Source organism: Mastigoproctus giganteus, chromosome 10, assembly GCF_048544385.1.
Source record: "Mastigoproctus giganteus isolate SK-2022 chromosome 10, ASM4854438v1, whole genome shotgun sequence".
Lineage (NCBI taxonomy): Eukaryota > Metazoa > Arthropoda > Arachnida > Uropygi > Thelyphonidae > Mastigoproctus > Mastigoproctus giganteus.
In genome coordinates, this window is record NC_143584.1 from 109,864,452 (window position 1) to 109,884,261 (window position 19,810).

General features: G+C 38.9%; 1 protein-coding gene across 1 annotated transcript in view; it reads right to left on the reverse strand.

The window, feature by feature from the left end:
- The window catches only part of LOC150079219 (neprilysin-1-like), a 514,861-nt gene that overhangs the window by 27,966 nt on the left and 467,085 nt on the right, over positions 1-19,810 (reverse strand). Inside the window, exons 15-17 of the mRNA XM_090383906.1 lie at positions 18,895-18,946; positions 18,686-18,753; positions 7,242-7,372 (exon numbers count right to left, since the gene is read on the reverse strand). Coding sequence (XP_090240032.1) covers positions 7,242-7,372; positions 18,686-18,753; positions 18,895-18,946 — 251 coding nt within the window. The remainder of the gene's footprint in view (positions 1-7,241; positions 7,373-18,685; positions 18,754-18,894; positions 18,947-19,810) is intronic.

Sequence of the window (19,810 nt, forward strand, 5' to 3'; positions counted from 1 at the left end):
CACAGGTGCCTACTCTCCAGGTGCTGCAATTTGCAGAACTTTAGCCTTTCTTGGCAAGAGCACCTCTTTGTTCCCCTCACCAATCTTGTTGCCCTTCTTTGTATTCATTCTAGCAACTCTACATCATTCCTAAAATGAGGCCTCCAGACCTGTACACAGTACTCTAGGTGTGGCCTGACCATTGCCTCGTATAACGGGATTATCACCTCCCTGTCCCTGCTAGCAAAATTCCAATATCTCATTGACAAGACTCCATGATCTGCCTTGGCAGCATGTCTGCACTGCTCAGCAAACTTCATATTTGGCTGCACAATTATCCCCAGGTCTTTTACACTTTCCACTTCCCTGAGTGTAGCATCACCCAGTTGGTATGTTTCTTTTTGGTTATTGCTATCCCTATGCAGTACTTTGCATTTGTCAATATTAAACTTCAGTTGCCACTTCTCAGCCCATTTTCCCAAATTTAGATCCAGTTGAAGTAGAATACTGTCATTACTGTCGTTAACAACCCTGCCAACCTTTGTATCATCTGCAAACTTGGACATTAACCCTGATATACCTTCATCAATATCATTGATAAATATGCAAAACAACAATGGGCCCAACACCGAACCCTGGGGAACTTCACTAATAACATTTGTCCACGAAGAGCAGTGTCCATTGATTACCACTCTCTGTCGTCTCCCACTCAACTATCCCTTTATCCATTGTAGCAACTTACCCTTGATGCCATACCTCTCCAATTTGTACAGCAGTCTTCCATGTGCAACAGTATCAAAAGCTTTCCTGAAATCCAAGTATATGATATCAAAATTATTTTTGGTATTCGGTTCCTTTGTGACCACATAATAGTAACCAATCAAATTGGTCAGACAAGACCTCCCTTTGACAAACCCATGCTGTGTCTTAACTATTACTGCAGTCTTGTCTAGAAAATCCTGCAATGTTGCTTTAACCAGTGATTCTATTATTTTCCCCAGAACACAATTTAAACTAACAGGTCTGTAGTTACTTGTGTGACCTTTTGGACCTCCTTTGTGAATTGGTGATACATTTGCACACCTCCAGTCCATAGGGACCTCACCTGAGTCCAAGGAAACTCTCATAATTTTTGTCAAGAGTAAAGTGAAGGGTTTTTGTTTTCACAAGGTGATTATAATATTTTCAAAAATTTTTTAAACTCTTTTCAGCGGGATTTACTGATATTGTTGAAAATGTAAATTCCAAATGGAATGTGTTCAGACAAGTAAAAGAAGCCACTAAGCATTTTATACCATTTGTTATTGTTCAATATTTAGACCTAAATAGATGTTACACAAACTGATGAGCTTATGTGGCAGAAAAAAAAATTGCATGGGATGATCATAAATTTACAAGATATACAGAGTCAGACAATAAGTATGGACTTGTGTGTAATCAATTTACTCATGGAGTTAGTATTAGTAACAGCAGTGGTGCATGATGGAAGAAGCAAGCTTACACAGCATCACATACAAAAAAAGTTACACATCTTACTTGTCCATTCATTCTAATCATTTACCTAATTCTTCCTAATTTTCCAATTCTTCCTAATTCCTAATTCTAAAAGATTTATTCGAGCTACCCAATTTCCACATCTACAATACTGCATGCAGATTTAGAAATCTCGTTTTAGAAAGGATATAGATCTGTTGGAAAGCGTAAAGGGAAGAGGGACAAAAAACATCAGTCGAAGACACAAATGGGAAGAATGGGATCCCATAAATTGGAGTCTCTAGAAATGAGCCAGCTGTAAAGTTACCTAATTGAATATAAGGGTTTAAAATGGTTATGTAAAATAACTATAGCATCTTTACCCTTTCCCAAATGAAACACAGAGAACATAAATTTAAACTGAAAAAGAAATGTTGCAGAACAGATTTGTGGAAATTTGCATTTGGCCAAAGAGGAATCATTTGTTAGAATAAAGCCCTATCTAATATTTTAGAAGTGTGTAATTTGAATAAATTGAAGGAATATTCTGATAAATTATTAAAAAAAATGATTTTTTTTTTTTTTTTTTTTTGAGTAATGCTGTATAAGCTTTGCTTCCTTGAATCATGTTGCTAATACTAATATTAATACTGAACAATTTTTAAGGTCACAGTGCCTTTCTTTTTCATGTAAACCTTTCCAACATTTTTCCACATAAACCAATAATTTTATTATTACTAGTAGTAGTAATGACAAATGATGCAAGAAAACAAGCATTTTTTGTTTGTTTTCTTGCATCAAAAAAAAAAAAAAAAACTCATTTCACCTATAAATTCTCTCCAATAGTTTGTCTAGTTCTTCCTTGAATTTATTCAAACTATCCACTTCCACAACAACAGATGGAAGCTTTGCAACCATCCTATGTCAATTTGAATTTATGCTCCTTCATGTACATAGTCCAAGCAAGAGGAAAATCCCATAAGCATTGAGTTTGCTCAAGCCATTAAAAGCCTTAAACACCTCAATTGGATCACCTGACATGTGCCTAGTCTTCAGACACTGCAATTTGCAAAACTGAAGCCTGTCTTTGTAAGAGCACCCCTTTGTTCCCTTCACCAGTCTTGTTGCACTTCTCTATACTTGTTGCTCTTCTCTGTACATAGGATCATAAGACAGGAGCTCTACATCCTAAAATGAGACATCCAGGCCAGTATGCAGTATTCAAGATGTGGCCTGGCCATTGCCTTATACAGTAGAATAATCACCTCCTTATCACTACTATTTTCTCATTGACAAAACCCCATGAGTTGTCCTGGCAGCCTGTCTGTACTGCCCAGAGAACTTACATCTGACTGCACAATTACCCCAAGGTCCTCTGCATTTTCCACTACCCTGAGTGTAGTATTACCACACAGTTGGTACATTACTCTGGGATAGTAGCAGTACATTACTGCTACCCATATGCAGTACCTTGCATTTGTCAATGTTATAAACTTCAACTGTCATTTCTCAGCACATCTGCCTAATTTTTCTAGATGCTGTAGCTCACCCTAATGACTGTTGTTAACCACCCTGCCAACCTTTATATCTGCAAACTTAGACATTAAGTCTGATATACCTTCATCAATGCCATTAATAAATACAGAAAGCAATAATCGGCCCAGCATTGAACCCCCATACGACAGTAATGGAGGACCATCTAGAGAAGAAAATGCAATTATACTGCAATCATAGCATGTATTTCTTAAGGTTGATGAGGTCTGACCAATCTGATTTGATACTAGTATACAGTATAAAAGGAACTGGATGCAAAAAATAATTTTGACATCATATACTTAGATTTCAGAAAAGCTTTTGCTACTGTTCCACATGAAAATTGCTGTAAAAATTGGAGCACTGTGGCATTAGAAGCAAGTTATTGCTATGGATAATTGAGTGGGAGAAGACAGACAGTAGTTATCAATGGACACTGTTCCTCTAGGACTGATGTTATTGGTGAAGTGTCCCAGGGTTCAGTGCTGAGCACATTGTTTTCAATAATTATTAACAATAGAGATGAACATATATAAGGCTTGATGTCCAAGTTTGCAGATGATACAGAGGGTGGCAGAGTAGTTAATGACAGTAATCTGTGTATACTACCACAACAATTTCTGTAAAAGTTAGGCAGATGGGCTGAGACATGGCAGTTTAACACTGACAAATGCAAGGTACTGTATATGGGTGGAAGTAATCCCTGATTAACATATTAGCTGTGTGATATCACACTGAAGGTAGTAGAGACTGAAAAGACCTGGAGGTAAATGTGGAATCAGACATGAAGTTCTCTGAGCAGTGCAGATAGTCAGATATGTGACTCCTTCAGTGTGAAATTTCAGGATTATCTCCGGGTGAACTGCTCTGCTAGGTGCTTGTGTGTTCAAGTGAGTTTCTTGTACCACTGGAGCAGGTAGTTGTGGATATTATCAATTCCTGGGGTTCGCCAGTTGTGGGTATTCCTGATCAACTGTTTTACTTCTTCTCGAATCTCCCACTCTCTCATCTCTTTTACATCCTTGGTTTTCTTCCATTCTGCTTCTATCCAAGGGGCTCATCTGTTATGTCTTACTTCGCTGCTCCACATGCTTCCCCAGAACTCCTCAATCGTCTTCTGCTTGGGTGGTCTGTTCCCTTCTTTCCCGTCTTCTCCGAGACTCCTGTAGAAGCTTCTTTGGTCCTCATCGAAGATTCGGTTGTTTATTTGCCTCTGGGAGATCTCTTTGTATCGGCATAGTCTCTTGCTGAGTGTGAGGAGGTTGTGCTTCAGTGTGTCCAAGTATTCTCTGATTTCTGGTCTCATGTTTGCTGTGGATGCTGTCTTTCTTGAGGATGCTATTCACCTTTCCAATCAATTTCTTACTTCTGTTAACCTGTTGGTACTGGGTAAACTGACCTGTCTTGACTCTTAATTCTTCTATCATCTGTTGACGTCTTCCTTCCCAAGCTGGCAGTTCCTTCTGTTTTCAGTTCTGCTGCTGGTCTCTTGTTTCTTTTCCATTAATCCTAGTGGCTGCTATGGCAGCACGGTATACGTCTTCTTCCTTATTATTATTATTACCCCCAATCAGGGAGAAATAATATAAGAGTAATAATAAGGGGGCACGATGGCCCAGTGGTTATGAAACTGGACTGCCAGCCTGATGGACCCGGACTCAAGTCCCACCTTGGCAGAAGCAAATGTGGCTCCATCATGCTGGGAGACCGTTACTAATAAAAGTAATAAATTAGAATAATAATAATAAATAAATTAATAATAATAAAAACATTGTGAAAGTTGCTCCAGTGGACCTACCTGCAGATTGTGGCACCATCTGGTGTCACTGCCAAGAACTACCACTGGACATAAGCTGAAGTTAAACAGGTCCACCTCCATAGATGGATGATGTCACAGAGAAATATTAATCATACTGCATAGAGTGTGGTGCAGGATAAAGTCACTCGTACTCAGGCCTTAAGCAGAGGGGACGGTTCAAAAAGTCAGAGACTGTCTCCAGAGGAAGACACTGGAGCAGTAGTGCTACCACAAGAGAAGGGCAAGACCATCCAGCCCCACCAATTAGAAGTGCTTTCTGCATAACTGCGCTAGTGACCACCCAGGAAGGAAGAAAATGCCAACGCATGAAGTGCAGCATCGAAATGAATATGTACATTATGCAAGCATACTACAAAATAACAAAGCAAGAGACCGATATGACAACGTACAGGGCGAGACTACATACCAAGTGGTTAGAATGATTCCTGGATATTCAGGTCACCGAACAGCGAATAGTGGACCAGAGAAGGACCATTGTCATGAAGAACCCGATAGTCCTTGCAATCTTGGAAAAAATCAAGCAGGATGCGAGTGATCAACTACAAAGGATAAATATGGTCAATATGGAACCAGAGGAGGAAGAACATACCACTACCGAACCAGAGGAGGAAGAAAAAGAAGAAATACAACCCACAGCAGCTGATGTGGAAAGAGGCAAGGTCACGATATCCAGAATAGATGAGTGGAAGAAGGCTCTAACAGAATTCGAAGGGCTGGACCCCACAAAGACCCACGTGATACCAAAGCAGAGGCCCAATAGAACTTTGTGGAGAGTCACAGACCACCTCAGTCAGCAAATAAAACCACATTACCTCAACAACAACAATGGTGCAACACTGAAGGCCATCCACACAGCCATATATTATGATGCCATAGCAGCCACTAGGATTAATGGAAGAGAAACGAGAAACCAGCAGCAGAAGAACCAAAAACAGAAGGAACTGCCAGCTTGGGAAAGAAGACTTCAGCATAAGATAGAAGAATTAAGAGTCAAGATAGGCCAACTGACCCAGTACCAATGAGGTAATAGGAGTAAGAAATTGATTGGAAAAGTGAAGCGCATCCTCAAAAGAGACAGCATTCACAGCAAACACGAGGCAAAAAATCAGAGAATAGGAGAGTACTTGGACACACTGAAGCAGAACCTCCGCACACACTCAGCAAGAGATTACACCGATAAAAAGAGAGCTCTCAGAGGGAAATAAACAACAGAATCTTTGATGAGGACCAAAGAGCCTTCTACAGGAGTCTTGGAGAAGACAGGAAAGAAGGGAACGACCACCCAAGCAGAAGACGATTGAGGAGTTCTGGGGCAACATATGGAGCAGTGAAGCAAGACATAACAGCCAAGCCGCCTGGCTAGAACTTGAACAGAAGAAAACCAAGGATGTACAAGAAACGAAAGAGTGGGAGATTCGGAAGGAAGAAGTAAAACAGAGGATCAAGAACTCTCACAACTAGAGAACTCCTGGAATTGGTAACATCCACAACTACTTGTACAAGAAGCTCACTTGCACACCCAAGCACCTGGCAGAGCAGTTTGCCCGATTGATAAGGCACCCAGAGACAATCCCGAAGTTTCTCATTCAAGGAATCACATATCTGAAGCCTAAAGACGAAGATACAAGAAACCCAGCAAAATAGAGGCCAATCATCTTCCTCCCAACAATGTACAAGATCCTGACCAGCTGCATAACCAAGATGAAACCAGACTACATCATCTCATCTCATCTGTGTTTCTGTTCTATGGTGGCCCCAAGACTCTCGTCCAAATCCACCTAGTATTATTGTCTAATATGCACTCTGTATAAAAAAAAGCCTGAATAATATATTCAGACCACCTCACCACCAGGAAGCAGCCAACACCTGGGCAGCTGCTTCCTGGTGCCAGTCCCAGGCACGTTTTCCAAACTTGGTCTGCTATAGATCTTATTGTGCGAATTGGCACTAAAGAGTCAGTGAAATCTTATATAAATCTGAACGGTCATACACATATTCAAAATAATCCTGGTATGGCATTCATCGTAATCTAAAAGTAGTAAATCCGGTATATATTCACCTAACACTGTAGCAAATTTTATTCCGTTCACACAGACCACGCCCTAACAGCACTTTTCAATAAACTGATAGAATAAGACTGGAAACTACCCCTATAGATAAATGTACAGATGTTCTCACACGTGTTTTAAGTATCACTTTTAATCGAAAAATAAATAAAATCATTATTTTTGGGTTTTTCCTCGTATATCCCTATTTTGGAATTGGAAAGTTAGTATAAAAAGGAAGAAAATTTCGATGAATTTATGGTTCCAATTGAAAATTATCTGCTTTCATAATAATTAAAGCAGTGAAGCACGTTGCTATGTGGCTGTTAGTGATTACCATAACTATTTTTGAATTTTTCTGTTATATAAATGCACAACTTCACGATACTTACGTTCTGACCAACGACGTCAATAGGATACTGAGAATATTGGTCAATGAAACACATCGCTTGATCTTTGAATTTTTCCACTATTTCGTCTGACCACCATTGCGTCATATTGCCACCTTTGTCGAACCTTCTTCCTGAAAAAAAAAAAAAAAAAAAAAAAGAAACGCTGTTATTGTATGATGCAACACACACGCGTAAACGGCGCTTGTGTGTTTACCGTAAATCCGAAGCAACTAAGGCTATGAAATGTTAGTATACAATCTATGAATCCCACGTATTGTAGGATAGAACAGTTTATGTGCATATATACACACACGATGTAAAAATTAATAATAATACATGTTCTTTTTATACTCAACATTGACTCCAGAAAGTCGGAGAAGTTCACAACGTAGAGAGAAAACAAAACATCGGCATATTTAGTATATCGCGAGCTCGAACCACAATTACTCAAGCTCGTCTCTATCCTCGCACTTTCCCACTCGGCTACGGCGGCATTCTGGGATTAGCGTCTAAACTGCTGCATCAGATATATTAGCTCCAATTCCAAAAGAAATAAAGCTGAAATACAGAATTAGCCTGCGTTCCCAACATTTTCTGCGAAAACACAAGTATTTTCCCGGGTTTTAAGTCCGGTTTTTTTTTTCTTAAATCTCTTTCGAAGTTTCTAATCTTTGGTTAAAATATCTTTTACAGCTGTTTTTTTTAAATAGGGAACTCTTTTTTTCGCTATAAAAACAGCCGTGAGGAGGGGAATAAAAAGCCTAAGATTTCAGATAGCGAGGGCTTGACATAATCTTTGGTTAGAATATCCGTTACCGCTGTTTTTAAATAGAGAACTCGTTTTCCGCTTTAAAAACAGCGGTAAGGCGGGGGATAAACACTAAGACTGTAGATAGCGAGGGCTGGGCGTAAAGGTAAAGTGCAGCCATTATTAACCCACTGCAGGATGGAAACCTCCTCAACAATTCATGCTGAGGGAAAATGGACCATAATCTGCCACGCTGGTCCAGTGCGGGTTGGCAGATCGACCGTATCCAGCGGTCAGGGGCTTGAACCCTGGTCTACTCGAAGAGCGTGTGCTACTGCACTCCAGCTCATGACCACTCGGTTACGGAGGCTGGGCATAATCTTTGGTTAAATATCCTTACCGCTGTTTTTAAATAGGGAACTCGTTTTCCGCTATAAAAACGGCTGTAAGGCGGGGGATAAACACCCTAACTAAGACTGCAGATAGCGAGGACAAATGATAACTTCGTACTTCCCTCTAAACCAAACTAAATTCATATCCAACGAAACAATCAGAAACAAAAATACGCATTCACAGTAATCACCCAATCACAGAACTCGACCGTACTATATCTCTGTTTAAGATCACGCCCACTGCGCAGCGAAAACTTGTACCCAAATCCTGGCGTATAGCCTCCCACCCTCTTCCTATCTCTCCATTATCTCCTTTCCAATATATATATATATATTTTTTTTTTTTTTTTTGGGGGGCTTTTTTGGGTGCCTAGGCTACCCTGGGGTTCGCCCTGCCAGAGCTTTCTTCTCTCCTAATGTGTCCTGGTCCGCCTCCCTGGCGTATTAGTGGCTCTCCTCAGGCCCCCAGGCTAAGTGGCCAGAAGAACAACACAACCCACACTAATACTTCACAAAACACACACCCTGGCGCCGACCGGGATAGCCAGGTGGGTAAAGTGCTTGCCTGGCAACCCAAAGGTTGCGGGTTCGAATTCCGCCTTAGGCTTGGATCAAAGTAAAATGCAAAAAGTTTGGAAGGTGCATTATGGCCACAGAAGCCGATGCGCCAACTACTGGGGAAAAAAAAAAAAATACCCTGCCCTTACGCAGAGTATTGTATTCTACACAGTAAGAACTCGGAGTCGGGGGAAACCCCCGGTGCCTCCAAGCAAAATTCACTATGATCGATATCTAATAAGGAAATGACCTATGACCCCAGGGGCTCATATCTTGTGAGTATGGACTTGTCACACCCAGGGTCCTGAGCTGGATATCATCATTCTTCTCTTTCTTTGTGATTCCCTTCTGCTTCTCTCTCTCTCTCTCTCTCTCTCTCTCAGGGTAACTCGGGAATTTATTTTGGCTGGTGCACCATATAAGCCTCAGGCTTCCTTGCACCATATGTTAATAATAATTAATAATAATAATTATTATTATTACTATTATTATTATTTACCTGTGCATTTGTAATGCGAAAAATTCTCAAGGTCGAACAAATATCACTATGTAATTATTTACCTGCGTTTACGTAGGTCACTTAGGAAAATGCCTTTTGATTCGTGTGCCATAATGCATTAGGAATATTGTTGCATCCGAAAGAGGATTAAAATATTTAATTGAAATATATACAAATATTTACAAAACACTCAACTATTTTACAAATATAAAATATTCATTAATGTACAAAAAACGTTACAATGGAACATCAAATGATGCCCGTGCACGAGGTAGTGAACGTTATGGAGGTAGTTGTCAATAATTAATTGCATTTGTAGTGACGTAATTGCCTCGTCCACTTCTCCCATTGGCTCGAATAAATATCACTAGGAGGAAAACTTTTTTAATGTATAGAGAGATATGCACTTACTGAACAGCCGCGATTCAAAGTGCGCTGCCCTCTTAACGCGCATTAAACTAATGAACAATGAATACATACCTGTTTATATGTGCACCCTAAGGATTGAAGAAATCTATAAGGAACAGAATTTTACAGTAGACTCCCAGTGGCGGTTAAGAGTTTATGCGGCCCTAAGCTGTATTTTTTAAGTAACATTTAAATTCAAAAATAAATTATTGTAAGTAGGTACTGTAACTGATTTTTTAAAAATTGAAATCAATTTTTTTTTTGTCCCCGGTTAACCTGCTCTCGGAAGTCTAATAATCGGGAATCTACTGTATAGAGTTTCTTGTAATTACGGGTATTTTTCTGTTGGCTGAACGAAAATTCCTAGTTTCCGGGGGGGGGATACATGTAACCCTCGCCTGAGAATGAGTGACAAGCTTGCAGTTGTCAGTCACAGAGCGCAGCAGTGAACTCTGTAGGATTATATTAAAGGTTTAGAGAAGACTGAATTAAGACAAATTTTTGTTTTCCAAAATGTGTTGAAATATCTTACAATTTTATTTTCTTTTTATAATTATATAAATTTCTTCTTCTTGAATTTCTCCGTTGTATCAACGGTTAACCGGGACCTAACTTTTTTTTTTTTTATTTATTTTTTAATTTTGTTCCTCCACTCTTTTCTGTCGTCCCAATCTCCATTCTTCAATTTCTTCTTTTCCATAGCCACCTTCACTCCTTCCATCCATGTGCTTCTAGGTCTTCCTCTCCTTTTCCTTCTAGGGGGTGTCCATTCCATTGTTTTTTTTAGATAGTCTCTCTTCCTCCATTCTCATTATATAAATTTAATTCTTGTTATTTTGTGAAGTTATTTACTCTAATATTTTGTAAATTTAATTCGTACCTTTTCTAAAATTAATTCCTTAATTTACATTCTTTTCTATATATGTTTTTGAGTTCAGTAAGATAAAGTTTTTATGTTTAACTACTGTAATATTTTGTTAATTTAAATTTTGTAAAATTAATTATGTAATATTTTATTAATTTAATTCTTACCAGACAAACAAGTTAGTGCAAAGCATCGTTTTAGTTCGTATTAAATCGCCGAAGTAGCGAAATAGCGCCGTTTTTGTTACATCTCATATTGTGAACGCCTTCACAACGAGTTGCCTGTTATTGCACTACCACTAATAAGCAACGCTTCGCCAGTAGAGAAGACAGGCAACTGGTTGTGAAGGCGTTCACAATATGAGATGTAACAAAAACGGTTCCACTCCACCTACTTCAGTGATTTACTAGAACTGAAATGATGCTTTGCACTAACTTATTCGTCTGCTAAGTTTCTCGTAGTCTGAGGCTTTCAGCCCTAAACTCTTTTTGGTACTTTAATTCTTACCTCAATAATGGTTGTCATAATATCCGCATTGATTACTTCATCCGAGGACATCATGACTTAGACGGAAATGGCCGTAAGAGATTCCCATATTAGTCACGAATTCAGTGATTGCATTGCCTGCGGCATGTATTCAAATGTCGATGTAGTTGATGATAATCATATTTTGAGTGACGATTAATTTCTTTATTCTCAATGTAAGGAGCATACCAATCTCAAACCAAAACTTAGTGTATTACTAAATGAATTTGAGCAGCTGAAGAAACAGGTGCTTACCCTAGAGACAAATATAACTTGGGAACTAGTCAGGGACTCAAATATCTAGTGGGCTGCCAGGTTATGCACTCCCGATTCGGGCTCCAAATTGGAATAATCAACATACTTTTCTGATTCAAGAGGATTTAGTTTTATTGTGAGATTCCATTGTCAAGGAAACAAGTAATATTTCTGTAATAAGGACAGATGGAGTAGAACTAGGGTGTGTATGTTGGGCTGAACATTTAATAATGTTATTAACAGATTTTATGGGTGGCTAAGAGAGTATTATTATTCATGTGGGGAACAATGATATTAAACGCACACGAACTGACGGTTTGTTGGATACATATAGAATCATGTTGACAAAATGCCGCGAGTTTGGGCAGAATGTTTGTGTGTCTGCAATTCTGTCTAGGCACGATAAAACGACTTTATAAGTGGAAAGCCTTGTGAATTAACTCATAATCTGAGACATTGTAAGGTGTTTTGGGAGAAATATTTATCTGCGTTGATGGAAGGAATCTATTTTGTAGATATGGTGTTGTTGTTTCATTTTAGACGCATCAATGACTTAGACCATATTGCGCCGTTTATATTATGTCTGTAAATTTCTTGTGTTCCTGGATCGATCTGCCTGTTTCCTAGACAAAAAGCCCTAGTTTCCCGAAGAAAAAATATGAGACCAACTAATTCAGCCACTTTGTGAAATAGGGCCATAAAAATTTCTCTCGTCATTGATGGGAATCAGACTCAGGTTTTTTCCAACCAATTTGGGGAGGATGGTGATTATATCAGCGTACTATACGCGAGGGCTTGTAGAGATGGAATATATTTGAACAAAGGTAATACAGGGGTTTTCCGCAATATCATTAAGGATACCTAATGTACAAATCAGTGCATTTGCATCATTTCTGTACATAGCCAACTACATAAGTAGTTACAAAATTGGCATCACTAAGTATATCTCATATTGTGAATACCTTCACAACGAGTTGCCATGATATTGCACTACCTGGAATAAGTAACGCTTCACCATAGGAGAAGACTTCTGTTACTTATTCTCAGCGAATACCATCACCCATATGGCACCGTTTCGGAGCTTATTGGCTCCTCATCAGCGGGTGGGCAGGTACCCTGGTGTTGCAATGATGATAAAGTATAAATCCACAATATGAGAGATGCCTGATGCTGTGGAGTAATTTTGATTACGTTATAGTTTAGTCTTTTCCATCATGGAACTCGTTGTGAAGGTATTCACAATAAGATATACTTAATGATGCCAATTTGTAACTACTTATGTAGTTGTCTATGTACAGAAATGATGCAAATGCACTAACTTGTACATTAGTTAAACTATTTACGTAACTGAGGTTTCATCCCTAAACTATACGCATTAAGGATACCTTATGGCTTCTGGAATGTTTCAAACGAACAGGAAGCTAATAATAAGAGACACGCTTAAATAACTTCAAGGGGTGTGTCAGTGCAGTAAACCATACGAGAACAGTTAATCTTAACTGTGTATACAGTAATGTCAGGAGTGTTGTCAATATATATTAAATGAGTGAATTTGAACTCCTGATTAGAACAATTAACACTGATATAATAAGTGCTAACGGAAACGTGGTGTCACCCAGAAGTATGATGAATTTCATATGGTATGTACTAATGTAAGAAAATATAGACAAGAGAGAGAGAGAGAGAGAGAGTGTGTGTCATGCTTATCAAAAGCAGGTTGAGTGTGGGTAAAGCTTTCTCAGAGTACTCGCGGGTATCACAATGAATATAATCACGTCTTCTCCACATCTGGTGGGAAAGAAATAGGTTCGAATTCCGTTAATGATGAGAAGAGTTTTTACGTGCTTTTTTTGCAATGTGGTTATCTCCTGGAAACTCGGATTTCTCTTCCAATAAACTGGACGAAAAATCCTTCAGTTCTTCACACACACACACACACACACCATTCTCAGATTCATAACTTATGCATGCACCGAAGAACCTTTGTGGTATGAAGTGGTTGGATACAAAGGGGAAATGACAGTGGGGGGGGGGTATGCTACCGACCAGAAGAGTGTGATGAGTGGAGATGCAATGGGCGAGCATATGTAATAAATATTCTACACTGGTGTGCAAAATTGAAGGACCAGTCAGGTTTTCGCCTGTGGCCTGGATATGGAAAAAGCATACCAAAGGAACCCCTTGAGGTACAGAAATGATGAAGGAAACAGCACCGACACAACCACGAAAACAAAATGGTACAGAGTGACTTTATTCAAAAATGGCAACATAGCACTGGCTGCCATGATACAGATGCATCACTGCCAAAGATGGAACAAAGGGAAGAGGTGGTCCTCAGTAGGCGATATGGCCACCCCTAATGTGGATGAAGGCTTTGTACCGCCTGTCCATGCTTAAAACAATGTTGTTGATAAGTTCTTGCGGTAACATCATCCATTCCTCTGTCAGCGCCATCTTCAGTGGGTGAACATTTTCTGGTGGGTGTGGACGTGCCGCTAGGCGTCTCCCCAGAGCGTCCCATATAGCACACGCTTCTTGATTAGACTGGGGTTCGAGCCCGTCACCACCAAATACGGAGGATGCGGAAAGGTCAAGGAATGACCACCGCATATCCCCGGAGCATTAGTTGCCAATGCTCCTAAAAAAAAAAAAAAAAAAAAACCAAACCAACCAGCGTCCCATATGTGTTCGATGGGATTTAGACCAATGGAGCGGGCAGGCCAATCCATACAAACAATGTCCTCACTTTCCAAAAGCATATCAACAGTTGCAGTGCGATGGGGTGAGGCGTTATCATCCATAAACACGAACGCAGGGCCAATGGCACCTCGGAACAGACGCACGCGGGGAAGGATTATCTCAATACAGTAGCGTGCACCGGTTACAGTACCGCTTTCCAGTATCTGCAGTTGTGTACATCCATTCAAGGTAACGCCTCCCCAGACGAGAACACCTCGACCGCCATATCAATCCCTTTCAGTGATGTTTGCGGGGTGATACCGTGTGCCAATCCCTTGCCAGATTAGTTGACGTCCAGAATCGCTGCTGAGAGTGAATCTACTCTCATTAGTAAAGAGTACCTTAAGTAAAGATTTTGTGGTTGTAACCTTTAGAAATAGTGCTGGTCCTTAAGTTTTGCACAACAGTGTATTAGATAAATATTCTAAAAATACCAGTAGTATTTTCTCAAACATGCTGTTGTTAATATAACAATCATCTAGTTTGTGGGTATAATCAGGAGATATACCCACATACTACAATAGATTGCATCATAGGGATCACGCAGTCCTTAGCTGTAAGATAAAGAAAGACGTTGCAGTTGTTAAAGGTATGGTATTTAATTTCAGGAAAGGGAACTATGTCAGTTTAAGTTGCTAATGGCTTCTGTTAACTGGGCAGATAGCAGAGGGAGCATTAATACATTAGAATTATGGAATATCTTTAAGAAGTAATAGTCAAAGAAGCCATGAATGAATATACAAGTTGTCATTGTGAAAATATAGTGCGAGTAGGTTGCAGAGACGGATGAATACAGAGCTGACCAGTCTAACAGAGCAGAAAAATATGGCAGGCATGGAACAGTCACAGAGAGACGAAAAGTACTGAAGTCCATAACAGCTACAACTTGGTCTGTTATAGTATTACAGAAATGGCGAGATTAGCAAAGGCTGAGCACGAGAAATTATTGTCTACGAGAGCAAAGAACGGGGACAAGAAGTTTTTCATGCATGTGAATACAAAGAAAAAGAAAAGGAATCAGATCGACTATTGCGTAATGGGTGCTAATAACAGCTAATTTGTATCGATCTTTACAGGCGAAATATCCTTGGTAATGAGGAGAGGCTGAGCATGATGAAGTTGATATTGTTTATTTAAGCTTTAGCAAAGTATTTAACATAGTCCCACATTGTCTTCCCTTGATTCTAATATATTTCAGCTTATATGGAAGTTACTATATAAACTGGAATATGTTCGAATCAGTGTAACATTCTAAGATGGATCGCAGAGTAGCTGCAAGACAAGAAGGAGAGGAGTGATTAATGGTTTCTCTTCAGATTGGTCTAACGTTAGAATTCGGCCCTCCCCTAAGGATCGGTTTTAGGACCACTGTGGTTTCTGATTTTCATAAATGACATCAACGAAGGGACAAAGGGCGTGATATAAAAATTAGAGAGTGGTTAATAATCAGCTCCAAGGAGCGTTTCTTTAGGATGATTTGAATAAGCTTCGGGGAGTGTCAGAAAAGTGGAAGGTAAGCATCAAAGTGCAAGGTTAAGACCTTAACCTTGGAGAAGTAGCAACCCCAAAATAGCTTATGCACTTGGTGGGGCTGAATTAAAAACGGTAGTTGAAGAAAGGGATTTGGGAGTTACCCTATGGTTGAACAAGTTATCCGAGCAGTGGACGCAGGGGTGGCATAGAAGGCCCATGGTGTCCTATTGATGATTTGTCGAACATTTGCTTGTAGAGATAGGCAGGTTATAATCCTACTATATAATGCAATTGAAAGACCGAACTTGCAATGCCGTGTCCAAGTATGGAGTCGCACCTAAAAAAGACAGAGCTTCTTGAAAGGCTCCACAGACCGGAAATACCTCTGGTGAGATCGGCAAAAGGGAATCCATATTAGCAAGGACTTCGAATATATGGGCTACAGAGCAAGGAAATCAAGCAAAGCAATCAATCAATAAACCTAGAACTTGGAAAGCAATCAAAATGACCTTAATCCAGTGGTTTCAGCCGGGGTGCCGCGGCTGAAATAAAATAAATTACTTAGGGGGTGCCGTTATTAAAAAAAGGTTGAAAACCACTGCAAATCTGTCTCCTCTAAGGCACCTTAGGGTGCTGCAACAACATTCCAGGGGTGCCACGTAATTTCGGTTTAAGTTACTTAAACTAATTATTTTTTAAAATTTATATATTTATTTCATTATAAAAAGGTTAGTAAAAGCTCTGATTCATACTATCTAATTATAAAAAGGTATACGGTATATTTTTAATTTTGTGGTGATCTATAATTGATGTTTATTTAATACCTCTATATAAAGAATAAAATGATATATATATATATATACAAAGAGAGAATCGGATCTAACAGTTAGAAAATTGAGTAGGGGTGCCACGAAATAAAATAAATTACTTAGGGGGTGCCGTTATTAAAAAAAAGGTTGAAAACCACTGCAAATCTGTCTCCTCTAAGGAGGGGACCTGATTGAAGTCTAAGGCGCTGAGAGAGGACAGTAAAATGAATGAGAGTGAAATTTTCACTCTTATAAATTATTCTAGAACTGGTGGGGAGGGGAACAAATTCAAATTACGAGGAAAGAGATTTAGGCTGGATTGTAGGACGTTTTCTTTTTTAGTAAAAAAAATATCAATTATACAGCATTTTTCACCCAGTGTGGGAGGACAGCAATTGTTATAGTACTGTGCTACCACAAGGGCAAATCCAGAATACAGTACACTTATACCAGTGTTTCCCAAATGGTGTTCTGCGGAACCCTGGTGTTCCGTAAGGTAAAATTAATAAAAAAATAAATTAAATATTAAAAATATATATATATTTTATTTTTTACACATTAAAAATAAAATGTGTAAAATTTTTTTACAGATTTTATACCGTGAAAAAATAAAAAAATTTAAAAAAAATTTACGCATTAAAAATATTGTAGGTACGTTACGAGACAATATTTGGGTCAGGTCGCTTTAACTGCACAGCTTGTGTACTAAACTGCCTTTGTAATTGTAATCCAGAACCTGCACATTACATCGACTGTAGGCGCCTCCATAGCCAGATGGGCAAGAGCAGCAGTGCGTAGCACACGCTTCTTGATTAGACAGGGGTTCGAGCCCGTCACCACCAAATACGGAGGATGCGGAAAGGTCAGGGAATGACCACCGCATATCCCCGGAGCAAATATGGCCTTAGTTGCTAATGCTCCTAAAAACCAAATAACAAACAAACATCGGCTGATTCTACCGCACCTACCTACCTAAACAACGGCTAAACGGCTAAGATTGGTTACGCTCCGTGTTTGGATCCGTATTTCGCATGGTGCGATGTTTTTTGTATTTTTTTTTTTATACTAATAATAATAAACAAAGAATTTGACCTTGAACCAAGAAAAAATTTTGCCTGAGGCGTATTTACATTTTTTTTAAGGGTTTCCGTTATGTTGTACAAAATATAAAAGGGTTCCGTGACTAAATTTAAGTGGGAAACGCTGACTTATACAGATGTAATATGTAGCCTGCACTATAAGATGCGCCAAAAAACCACAACAGCGGATTCATAATTTCCGACATGATAAATTTGAATTATCAAAATAAAGGTTCCTTTCCCTTTTTTTAAACTTTTTGATAATTAAAAAAAAATTATTTACTTATTTTTTGCCACTTTGTATGTTTTGCCACCTGCTGTGGCGATTCAGCAATAAGAATTTTTGCTTAAAATCGAAAATAAATTGGTAGTCCATGGACCTTCGCAACCGACAACAGCTAGAAACAAGTAAAATTATGAATGTTCTTGGATTAGGTACACATCGATTAGAATATCTCTATGCATGCTGCCACACTATTACGAAACTCTCCAGTGATCAAAGACATGCCAGAATGCATTTTTTTTTTTTTTTGTTTATGGAAACCTCCTGCTCTCTTATGGCTGCATTTCAGAATCTTTTCGATTCTCAGAGCGACGTGACTATTAGCGTTTATTTGTTCTGCTGTCCTTCTATATAAAATAGATGTTCACAAGTAAAGGTATAGCATACGAAACTCGCCCTCCTGTAAGAAATAAATAGCAAGCGTTCCTATTCCTTCACATTTTCATTTACAAAATTTCTATAGTAGAATATTTCTTACCCCCCCATCCCAGTAAACTTCGGGTTGTTTTGATTGATACTCCCATATCGTATATCTTTATCAATAAATCTGTTATACTGTACATTATTGCTGTAAATAGCCGGTTAATTATACATTTAATGGTGTTCGTTTATCTCAGATGCACACTCCTTTTAACTGTGACAGCATTCCTGTCCCAAAAGGTACATAAATTTAATTATTATGATTAGATCTTCAACGAGAATACGTGACATTCTAGCTTTCATTATGGTGTGTTGCTAATTTGAATAGTTCTACTCATTATCTACATCATTTATTATCGGTCCCTAACTGATTAAGACTGTTTCTACTCACCGCTATTATCGAATCCATGCGTGATTTCGTGTCCAATAACCACTCCAATTGTGCCATAATTTAAGTACCTGGAAAACAAAGAACATGGGTACTTATGAAAAAGCAGGAAGTTGACCGGAAAAAAAAAAAAAAAAAAGAAAGAAAAACAGAATAGCAGAATGATTAGAAAGGTTCGCGCGTTCCTGGCAGAAATGAAGATGATTACTCACCTTGGACGGTCAGGTGTGAATACAGGCGGTCGCAGGATACCGACAGGAAATACTGTAGAATAATAATAAAAGTAAATATATATAAATAATAAATAAACAAAAACTCAACACACGCACACACACATATATATAATATTGGTGTAAACACGCCATAGACAACTCTTAAACAAAAAACTACATTAGTAGTGTGAAGGGCATCATTTTATCTATATCTCATGTTGTGCTCTTCCTTCACAACGAGTTGCCATGTAGTGCACTACCTCTAATAAGTAACGCTTCAGTAAAAGAGAAGACTATTGTTACTTATTCTCAGTGGGCACCACCACCCAGACGGCACAGTTTCAAGGTTTGTTGGCCTTTCATCGGTGGGTGGGCAGGTACCCTGGTATTGCAGACATGACAATCCAGTTGTGATGATAATCCCACAAAATGAGAGATGCCCGGTGTACGTGATAATTGTATATGGTTGTCTATGGTGTGTTTACAACAATATCATATAGATTATTATACTCTTCAAGATATGATGCCTTGTTGCATTTAATTTTATTTAAATATTATCATGTACCCTTCTGGAATCTCTCATAATGTGGGATTATCTTCACAACCGGATTGTCATGTCTGCAATACCAGGGTACCTGCCCACCCACCAATGAAAGGCCAACAAGCCTTGAAACGGTCACCAGGGGGAAGCCTGATATTCACGGAGTTTCCGAGAATAGGTAACACAGCCTTCTCTACTGGGGAAGCGTTGCCTATTCGAGGAATTTATGAGTGGTGTGAGTTGAAGGAGTTACTGGAAGAAGGAGTTCATTCTTCTACACCGTTTCTTTTTCTTCTTTCAGAAGGGTACATGATAATATGTAAATTTTATTTACATATTGTCATGTACCCTTCTGGAATCTCTCATAATGTGGGG